We start from the raw sequence: 10,921 nt of genomic DNA on the forward strand, positions 1-10,921 counted from the left end.
TAGAATTTGCAAAATATAAAACTACTTTCTATCATGTTTACAAAAACCCTTCACTATAACTTGGTACAACAATCACTTTCTAGAGATGTACTATATGCCAGTGGCCGCCAACCTTTCGGACCTCACGGACCATCCACTAGTGGTTCGTGGACCACCAGTTGGCTACGGCTGGTCTGTGCAGTGAGTTGATTTTCACATAAGTTGCAGCCTAGAACATATGTTCAGTTATAATCAAGGAAGAGCACCATAATTTGTTCTATCATAACTATTTTTCCCTTAAAAATAAAGACTCATTCAATTTATGAGCTTTATACACTATCTGGGTTATAATCCTGGTTCTACTACTTAGCAGCAGCTTGACCTTAAACAAATTACTAGTACTTCACCTCTGTGCCTAAGTCTTCTCTCTCTCTTTTTTTTTTTTTTCCACATTCATGTTAAAGTATTTAATTTGTTTTTTTTCTGACTAGATAATACTTTTTTTTTCTTCCATCTTTTTATTAAGGTATTATACGTGTACATATCTTACCACTGCCCCCCTCCACTAAGTCTACTCTTTTTATAAAGCAATATTAAGGATGATCAAGTTAACAAGGATCATAAGGATGATCTAGTTATCAGATTGTAAAGATTACTGAAAGCAGTGTCTGACACATCATAAATGAGTATTAATTGTTGTTATTATCATCCTAATATTGACTTCCTCTCTCCCTCACTCCCCCCTCTCTCTCTCTACACACACACACACACACACACACACACACACACACACGCTCTGAATAATCTGTTACTTTTACATAACAACAGAGGAATGTAATATCATGTGGATGTTCATTTTCATTTCAAACTTTGTCTGAAATATTGTCAATGACTATTTACAGGAAGCAGCATTTAAAATGAGCTTGAGAATAGATGTGCCTGGGTTCAAAACTAAAACATACCATTTATAATAATCCTGATTAAGTAATAGATTAACTCCTACTTTAGAAAGGCTGTGAAAATTAAGTGAAATAAATGTATGTACATCACCTAAAAGTATCTACTGCTTATCAGGAGTTTGGCATCAGCTCATAACAGTGACATAGAATGTTATCCTTCCAGGATCTTTGCATTAATACTTAACCCTCTACATAGAATTGTTCCACAACTAAAATAAGAGCACTAAGAAAGGCAGAAAAATTACACACAAAATTAAGTTCACAATTTCTGGTTGTATCACCATTTAAGTGTTTTAAGCTCAATGTCTATGCACTATTAGTCGTTCATGTCTCATGGAAGGTTTAGGAAAAATATAAAGATAAAATATTCCCTCTGTCCCTGTCTAAGAAAGCTCATACTTCTGTAACTCATATAAGCTTTAACTAAGTTTAAAAAGTAAACATTTAAACCAGTGATTCTCAACTAGGGGCAATTTTGTCTCAGGAAACGTTTGGCAGTGTCTGGGAATACTTCTGATTGTCCCAACTGGGGAGTGCTTCTAGAATCTCATGGATAAGGACGCTGCAAAACATCCTACAATGCACAAGAGAGCCCCCACACCAAATAATTACCTGGCCCAAAATGTCAACAGTGCCAAGGTTGAGAAACCATGATCTAAAAATATCCAAAGTATTATGATATAGAAGTTTTCCCAGAAAACATAAGTTCTTGGCCAAATTCTTATTTTACTGAAAACAATAAACAGTTTGATTATTTCAGATGGAAAACTCTTAGTATCATTAAATTACCACTACAAAATCCCCAATCTAAAGGGGGAGGATGTGAGGCTAACTTTTCTCTGTATATTTGTACCATAAAAAAACAAGTTTTTAAAAGAGCTTCAACTTTGCCCTAGCCAGTTTGGCTCAGTGAGAGTGTCAGCTTGCAGACTGAAGGGTCCCAGGTTTGATTCTGGTCATGGGCACATGCCTGGGTTGTAGGCTCAATCCCCAGTAGGGAGTATGCAGAAGGCAGCCAATCAATGATTCTCTGTCATCACTGATATTTCTCTCTCTCTGAAATAAAATTATATATATATATATATATATATATATATATATATATACACACATATATGTGTGTGTGTGTGTGTATATATATATATATATATATATAATTTTTTTTTAATAAATAAAAGAGCTTCAACCTTTACTTTTTTAACTAGAGGCCTGATGCATGAAATTGATGCAAGAGTAGGCCTTCCTTCTCCTGGCTTCTCTCTGGCACCAGGGACCCGGGCTTCCCTCCGGCCACCAGCAGGTACCCAGGACCCGGGCTTCCTTCGCAGCCTCGGCTTCCTTCGGAAGGACGTCCAGTCTAATCAGCATATTATGCTTTTATTATTATAGAAGGTTGCACCTCAATTCATGAAAGCATTATTTATATCATAAAGATATTTCTTACATTTCTTTCTTACTCTTGGACAAAATATTAAAAAGTTCACAGTTATGTGATAGGAAAGCACAATAAGAGGCCAACTTTTAACAAATATCATTTTTATAAGGTTGACAATGATCAAAAGTTTGATAATATACTATGTTGATAAAGCTGTGGAGAAAAGGCACACTCAAACACTGTTGCTGAATACAAATTAGTATTATCTACTCAAATTAAAAATATCCTGCCCTGGCAGGTTTGCTCAGTGGTTAGAGTCATCCCTAGGACCAAAGGGTAGTGGTTTTGATTCTCTATCCCCGTCTGGACATGTGCTGGAGGCAACCAATAAACGTGTCTCTCTCACATAGATATCTCTCTCTCTCTCTCTCTCTCTCTCTCTCTCTCTCTCTCTCTCTCCCCCCACCCTCCTCTCTCTTTCCCTCCCTTCCACTCTCTCTAAAAAAATCAATGGAGAAAATAGCCTCGGGTGAAGACAAAAACACACGTGCGCGTGTGTGTGTGTGTGTGTGTGTGTGTGTGTGTGTATACATATACATATATATCTCCTTTGTGTGTGTGTGTACATATACATATACATATATATCTCCTTTGGACATATACATATAATACCTACTTAAAACTAATGCACATACTCAGACACATGTAAAAGATGTGAAAAAGAGTATTCACTGCAGCACTGCCAGTAATAACAAGAGAATGGAAACAACGTAAATGTCCATCATTACATGGCTAAATAAATTATAGCATATTCATATAAGGGAAAGCCCTAAAGTTTTGAAAATAATGAGGGAAATCTATATGTGTTGGTATAGAGCAATCTAAATCAATTAAGCTTTAAAAATAATAATGATAATGAGCCACACAACAATATGGAGCTTACTAAAAGTAAAAAATACATATATAGCATAAATATGTATGTATTTGCATATACATCACAGACTATTGCTGGAAATACACACAAAAGAAACTGCCAAGAATAAATGCCTCTAAAAATGGGGCTGAGGGCCCAGAACAGGAAGGAGAGTTTCGCTGGTATTGTTTGAATTTTTTTAATATGGGTTAATACTGGCTATTTTAGTTACTGACTGTGAAATTTAAACAAATCACAAATTCTGAGCCTCAGCATTCTCCAACTTGAAATTATGTTAATAATAGCCTAGCTCATTGGTTATTACGGATCAAACAGAAGAGCATAAAGTGCTCTGTAAATTATAAAGCAGAACACAAGATTATAAATTTGAACGAATTCCCAAACCAATTACAATAATTATTATTATTATCATTCTTCTGACCAATTTCTGTAAACCAAAAGATGGGAATGTTTAACATGAAACCTGAATGTAGATGCAATCTTAGAACACAGATTTTTTTTTTTTTTTTTTACTTTACCTACAGCTATTGACTTCAATTTAAAAGAGTACATTTTCAAAAAGTTGTCAGAGAAATGCTAAATCAGCTGATTATAGAAAGAATACGTGCGCATTATTGAAAAGAAGGCAAATAAAGATTACAACCATGCTATTACAAAATCTTGGGGTTTTTTTCTTCTAGACTTTTTTTTTTTTAATATATATTTTATTGGTTTTTCACAGAGAGGAAGAGAGAGAGATAGAGAGTTAGAAACATCGATGAGAGAGAATCATCGATCAGCTGCCTCTTGCACATCCTCCACCGGGGATGTGCCCGCAACCAAGGTACATGCCCTTGCCCGGAATCGAACCCGGGACCTTTCAGTCCGCAGGCCGACGCTCTATCCACTGAGCCAAACCGGTCCCGGCTAGACTTTTTTCTATGCATGCTTAACTGACTTAGGTAATTTGTCTAAATAGAATGTTTCCACTTTAATACACCATTCAAATTATAACATCCCTCAGATTATTACAAGCTTCTAATAAACATAATTTTTAATGCAAGGCACAATATTTTATCTTCTTGAGTGTTAAACCACTTTAAAATAAAATTCCAGGGTATGGGTTTGCCTAATGAACTCTGCCTGGATTAATTTTTCATTTCTTTCTCCAAGTAGCCAGATTACCTATCTTTCTCTCTGTCCAACCCCAGCTTCCCTCCTCCCAGGCCATTTTCCTGCTTTTGGTTTTCCCCGAGTTCCAATTTTACTAAGTCCAAAACTCACAAAACTTACAAAACAAAATAGTATGTAAAGTGTTTTTATAATTCCTTGAAAAATAAGTACAACACCTTACACTGAGCCCTAAATCAAATTATTAGTGACAGAGGAGATTAGAACTATGATTTGTTGCTAAATAGATCTGCTCAATCTTTTTCTACCACATATTTGTCTGTTATCATTCTGTCTGTGTCTGCTGAAAACAGAGGAATACTCTTCTGTTATTCCTGGGAGACCTGCTATTGGACAAACCCAACTGTTCCTAATTAATTTCAACTATGACAACTCCTCCCAAATGCTAAACATTCCAAGCCATTTTTGAGAACAGTTAGATATCGCTCAATGAAAGAACAAATTTCCTGAGAATATGAGATTGTCATTTTCATACTCTGCCCTGTATTTACTGTTATAATTGTTAAGCCAGCCTACTATGGTGATATATTTATTAACACAACTATATAATTTTTTAGTGAAAATTGAGAATAAAATACCAGAAACTAAAGTTATGGGAGATTTCCCCCCTCCTCCAATTTTCAAACTTTCTATCGATATAATGCAGTTATATCACTCTTGCAATTAAGAAAAAGAATTAGAAGGAAAAGTATTCTTGTAGTATTTATTATTTTAGACCACATACTAAGATTATTTTAAATCCCATTCTAAGGACTTTGTTATTATTAAAAAAAAATAATCCTTATTAAGTTAAAACAAGAAAACTTCTTAAATCCTTATTAAATAAAAACAAGAAAACAGCTGAACTGCTGTAAGATTACTTAAAATACTCATATGGGCCAAGCCAGCATGGCTCAGTGATTGAACCAGGAGGTAAAGGCACATGCCCAGGTTGGGGGCTTAATCCCCAGTGCGGGCATGCAGGAAGCAGCCAAACAATGATTCTCTCTCACCATGGATATTTTTCTCTCTCCCTCTCCCTTCCTCTCTGGAATCAATAAAAACATATTTAAACAAAATAAAATAAAATACTCATGTCATGCCTATTTAAATAAAATAAAACCTTTATCATCAAGAGCACTACTAAACATTCGCATGAAAGGTGACACACGAAAGACACCAGAGATTCAGAGGCACAAGACATGGCTTCCATCCTCAAGTTTTCTACCTAATTAGGACAATAGGGCATATACTGAAATAGAGAATAAGAAATACAAGGAAAGATTGAAAATGCCAAGCATCTAGCACACAGAAAAGTATAGTGGAGTCCTACAGAGACCTTGGTTCAAATCTTAGATCTGCCACTTACTAGTTGATGTAAATTACTTCCCTCATTTGTAAAATGTTAGATTAAGTGAAGTAAAATTCTTGGCATACAGTAACACCCAATGAAAAGCTAATAGCGTTATTGTTATTATTAGGGATACAGGTTTGAGGAAGAAATGGGCAACTGTAAAATGTTTTAAAGAGAATTATTAATATCTTTTTGTAATGTCACCATCACCAAAAATCACAAGATCTTTCTCAAGTTTTACTTCTTATTGACAAGGAAAAAAGGAGCACCTGGTGAAAACAACTGAAATTAGAAAACACTAAGGCTATCCAGCACTGAAATACCCTGGGAAAATCACCACTAAATCTATAAATCATAGAATATGATCTATAAAAAAGAATGTTGGTTGGAAAGGTCCTCAGATCAGCTAATTCAAACTCCCCTACTAAAATGTAAGCTCCAAGTTTTGTCTCCAAGCTCCAAGACTGTTATTTATTTTGTTCACTCGTATATCCTCAATACTTAGAATAATTTCTAGCATATAGGGAATGCTCAACAAATATTCATTGAATAAATATTAAAGTTAAGAAAACTAAGGACTTGAAACTTAACTCAGTATCATACATTGTCATACACTGAGTTAAGTTTGGCAGAGCTGGAACTGAAACTAACATTTGATTATTCTAATAGTCTATCCTCTTTAAAATCTGAAGTATGCTCATTTATTTTGGTGGTTGGGGAGTTGGAAGGTTGGTTGGCAGTCAGGGGAAGAGGAAGGAAGAAGTAAATTAAACATTTTTCACATTTCCTCCCAAATGTCAGTTTTGCTTACTTGACAGAGGCAAAAAAAAAATAATAATAATTAAAAAATTAAATTAAAAAAAAATACACACACACACACACACACTAATAAAAGGGTAATATGCTAATTAGACCTGGAGACCTTCCAGGAAACCTTCCAGACAAAGCCATGGTGGCTGGGCGAGAAAGAGTGGTTAGGGGCGGTCAGGCCAGAAGGGGAGGGCAGTTGAGGGTAATCAGGTTGGCAGTAGGGGCAGTTGGGAGCAAGCAGGCGGGGGGGGGGGGGGGGGGGGGGGGGGGGGGGGGGGAGTTGAGGGTGAGCAGGCCAGCAGTGGGGGCAGTTAGGGGTGATCAGGCCGGCAAGCAGAGTGGTTAGGGACAATCAGGCAGGCAGGCGAGCAGTTAGGAGCCAGAGGTATCACTTTGTGAGAGGGATGTCCAACTGCAGGTTTAGGGGATGGGGCCTAAACCAGCAGTCGAACATTCCCCAAGGCGTTTCATATTGGAGAGGGTGCAGGCCAGGCTAAGGGACAACCCCGAGCCACTAATATATTATAAATAAGAGAATCCCAGTACAGTGCCTAGCACTTGATAAGTACTTAAACAAATATTAGTTGAACAAATGAACGTACTCCAAAACCATTATTATCTCATAACCAGAAGTGGAAACTAACTTCAGCATCTGTTTAATCTTTGTAACTGTCAAAAAGCCCTTTAGAATTTTCAGTCATACAGAGGACAAGCTTATTAATCACCTTCTTCCACATGGGAACTGAGGGAGGAGAGATGAATTAAAAGGCAAACCAACCCTGGAGGCTCTCTTTCTCTTGAGTTTACCTATGTCTGTCTATCTGTCTGTCAGCCTCTCTCCCCCTCTCTCTTTCTGTGTGTGTGTGTTGGGGAAAAGGGTTGACATAAACATATTAATAATGAATGTGAAACCAAGTTGCATTGTTATCTCAGTTTATTGCCTCAAGCAGTTAAAATATTAAATTAAAAAACACAAATCAGCAAAGTTTTAGAATAACAAGGAGGCACACTGGAGTATATTAACACTTGGGAAGATTCTTTATCTTGTGCCTTTACAAATTTCCTATTGCCTCTTCATGGCTTAAAAATCAAAATATTCTAAATTGACTTATTTGAATCAATGAATGTATCAGGATAATATCCCTAATTCAGTATTTATGTATGTGCATGCTAATATTTTATATAAAAACCACACAAAAACATATTTAAATTATTTAACTGTCTATATAGCTGACAGAGCCTGAAGAAGGTTTTCTCCAGAGACAAGTGCTAATAAATAGAAACTAAAAACACAGTATTACCCAGGGAGAGAATAAAGCAGACAACACGGCTAAGAAGTAAATCTATAGGAGTCTTCAAGGGAACAAAATCTTCAAGAGGGGAAAAAAGTCCTGCCCAAAGTGGCCAAGAGAGCCAAGGGCAACAGCCTGCCAACCAGATCTTGTTTAATGCAAGTCACTCACAAGCCTCCTAAAAAGTGAACTCCCAGGAGTCAATGCTGCCATTCCTTGAAGTTGGGTTTCAGGGAGACCCTTCCAGAGGGATTCACCACCTCGATGACATTGCCACATCCCAAGGATTCTTCCCCATTACCTGCTTGTCCAAATAGGATAAGCAACACTAAACAAATTAGGAAATAAACAGGCTGCATTTGTGAGACTGGTAACTCCTGCAAGCTGAAGCTAGTTATTTCACCGGAGACACATGCTTACGTGTGATTCCTGGGTCCCGGTGAGGACATCTTTCACTCAGTCTATCCTAGAGTTCTAGGAGGAACACCCCAAAGCCTCTCCATCCCAATAACTGAAAACTCTCCAGCCCAAATGCATACCCTACACCTCAGTGTTCAAGTCTCATAAGCACTGACAAATCCAGGCCAAGGAGACGACAAGGTGGCGGGAAGATACTACCAAGCAGACCGGAAGGCTAGCGAGGTGGGCCCCGAGGGGAGTGGGGGAAAGTCCCCGGCCACAGGCTGTGGAGGGAGTCGCTGAGAAGTTGAAACTAGGCTGAGTTTTGGTGTTAGAGAGGAGTGGGAAGGGACTGACAGGTGCAGGTCCCCTCATCACCCTGGGATGACTAGGAGAGCTGGCTTTCTTTGCAGAGGAGGGAGGAGGATCCCAGAGTGAGTGATGGTGAAGAGGTTTTTCTGGGAAGCACACAGGACGGGATTCTGAAGGAAACAGAAAGAAAGGGGGAAGAGGAAAGACCCTGAGAACCTAACTGGGTGACGATCCCCCCCCACCCCCCGCCCCCAGGATGAGTGATCTCTAGTCTAGGGTCAAGTTCCCAGCACCAAGACTGATGGAACCACCACCACACCGGTGATCCGCTTGGACAGCGATGAACTGGAAGCCCACCGGTGGGCACGGGAACCGACTTGAGTAGGAAGAGACTTTTCCTCGGGGGTGGGAGGAAACCTGACAAGAGGGGTAAGAGGCAGGGGCTAGCAGGGCAGGCACCTGGGGAGGATGGGACTTGTCTGGAACAGGGACTGCCTGGAGGAAACTGCTGGGGAACGGTGGACTTTCGCCGGACTCCAGAGAGAACAGGCCGGTCCGGAGAGGACAGCCGCCGGCCGGCCGGCCCGGGAAGGTGACTCTCATTCGGGAAGCGCGCTGCCGGGCCGCCGCCGGCGGACTTGGGGGCGAGGCCGGTCGCAGGAGCTCAACAGGCGCTCACCTGGGACAGGGTGGCCTGGAAGCAGGAAACTTCCTGGGTGGGTGAGAGCGGAGCGGAGCGGAGGGAGAGGGGCCGGGCACCGGCTGAGCAGGGCGCGGAGGGGCGCGGAGCCCCGGGCGCCGCGAGGGGCGGGGCGGGGCCGGGGGCGCCCACCGGCCCGGGCGGGGTCGCGGCGGCCGCGGCGGCGGAGCAGCCGGCTCGCTCGGGATGGCGCCTTCCCTCCCGCACACACGCTCTCCACTCTCCCTCTGCGCCGCCCCGCCCGGCGCCGCCGAGAGAAAACGCCCGGGTCGGTGACCCCTGGACGGCGGAGGCGGGCGGGGGGAGGTAAGGAGAGGGTCGACCGGGGACACCGGCCGACCGAGCCCAGCGGATGGGCGGGCGGCGTTACCTGTGTTAGGGAGAGCTGGGCCGCCGCAGCCATGGTGTTTCCATCATGCACGAGAGGGGAAGGAAGGACGGGCGGACTGGGGCTCGGGGCGGGGAGGAGGCGGAGGGAGCGGCCGGAGGCGAGGCCGGGGCAGGCAGGGCGGGCGGGCGGGCGGGAGTCTCCCCGAACTTCGACAACTTCCCTCCTCGGCCCGCCCCGCCCCTCCCCTCTGGCTTGGCCCCGCCCCACCCGCCCCGCGCACGCCGCGGCCGCACCCAAATCCTGGTGCCGGAGTTAGCGCCGCGGGATCGGAGTCTGTCCCCCAGGGGCCCCTTGGGGAAAACCCGGTGCGGAGCACGGGCTTTGGAGCCAACTTCCAGATTCTCCTGTGGACTTCACGCAGGTCTTCTTGCTTCTGAAAAAAAAAATAGAGAAATGATATAGCCAAAGTCTAGGTTTCTTGTGAGAACTAAATGATGCAATGATGTGAAGTAATAACAGTACTTTAGATAGGCCCAAATCGGTGCTAAATGCTTTGTTTTTGAATGGGAGACCCGGAGCATAAGCTGTACAAATGAAGAAACCGAAACAATACATGCCACGCCTAATGTCATTCGGCTAACTAGAGAGCTGGGATAGGACCCAGGTCTGGCTCTAACACCTTTCATTTAACTATATGCTGTTAGGATGTGATATTGGAATAGAAGACTTAAGTCACACCTCCAGGAGTCAACATCTAGGAGGGAAAGGAAAGGAATACTTTCCTTGCCCGCTTGCTACCTGCCACACGAAGATTGCTCAATAAAAGAGCACTGGGACCTGCTCAGTTGCCTACAGTACATACTCCTAACTCCTCCCACAGTGCACCTGGCAAACTCTACTTTCTCAAGACTCAAGTATCACCTTCTGTGCAAAGTTTCTTCTGGCTTCCCCAAGTCAGTTACACACTCTCCTTTTTTTTCAATTTTATTTTTTTTATCATCACCTGAGGATATTTTTCCGTTGATTTTTAGAGAGAGTAGGAGAGGGAAAGACAGAAATACCGATGTGAGAGAACCACATTAATTGGTTGCCTCCTACATGTGCCCTGACCAGGGTCCGGGCAGGGGAGGAGCCTGCAACTGAGGTACATACCTTTGACCAGAATCAAACCTGGGACCCTTGGGTATGCAGGCCAACACTCTATCCACTCAGCCAAACTGGCTAGGGCCATTCTCCTCTTTTTTCCAACATTTTTTTCTACCTTAAAGCCATCATCACCCCAGTAACTGTTTACATCTGTCTACCCCTCTAGAATGAAAGCTCCTGA

General features: G+C 42.0%; 1 protein-coding gene across 6 annotated transcripts in view; it reads right to left on the reverse strand.

Annotated features, from left to right (window-relative positions):
* The window catches only part of EPS15 (epidermal growth factor receptor pathway substrate 15), a 113,395-nt gene extending 103,626 nt beyond the window's left edge, over positions 1 to 9,769 (reverse strand). For 2 of the 6 annotated variants that reach the window (XM_045584592.1, XM_036447250.2), the window contains exon 1: positions 9,634 to 9,769. In XM_045584592.1, coding sequence (XP_045440548.1) covers positions 9,634 to 9,666 — 33 coding nt within the window. In that variant the 5' untranslated portion in view covers positions 9,667 to 9,769. The remainder of the gene's footprint in view (positions 1 to 9,633) is intronic. The other 4 variants (XM_036447245.2, XM_036447246.2, XM_036447248.2 and 1 more) reach the window with 4 other exon arrangements.
* Between the last annotated feature and the right edge of the window lie 1,152 nt (positions 9,770 to 10,921).

Source organism: Pipistrellus kuhlii, unplaced genomic scaffold (genome assembly GCF_014108245.1).
Source record: "Pipistrellus kuhlii isolate mPipKuh1 unplaced genomic scaffold, mPipKuh1.p scaffold_m20_p_2, whole genome shotgun sequence".
In the NCBI taxonomy this organism is placed as follows: Eukaryota; Metazoa; Chordata; class Mammalia; order Chiroptera; family Vespertilionidae; genus Pipistrellus; species Pipistrellus kuhlii.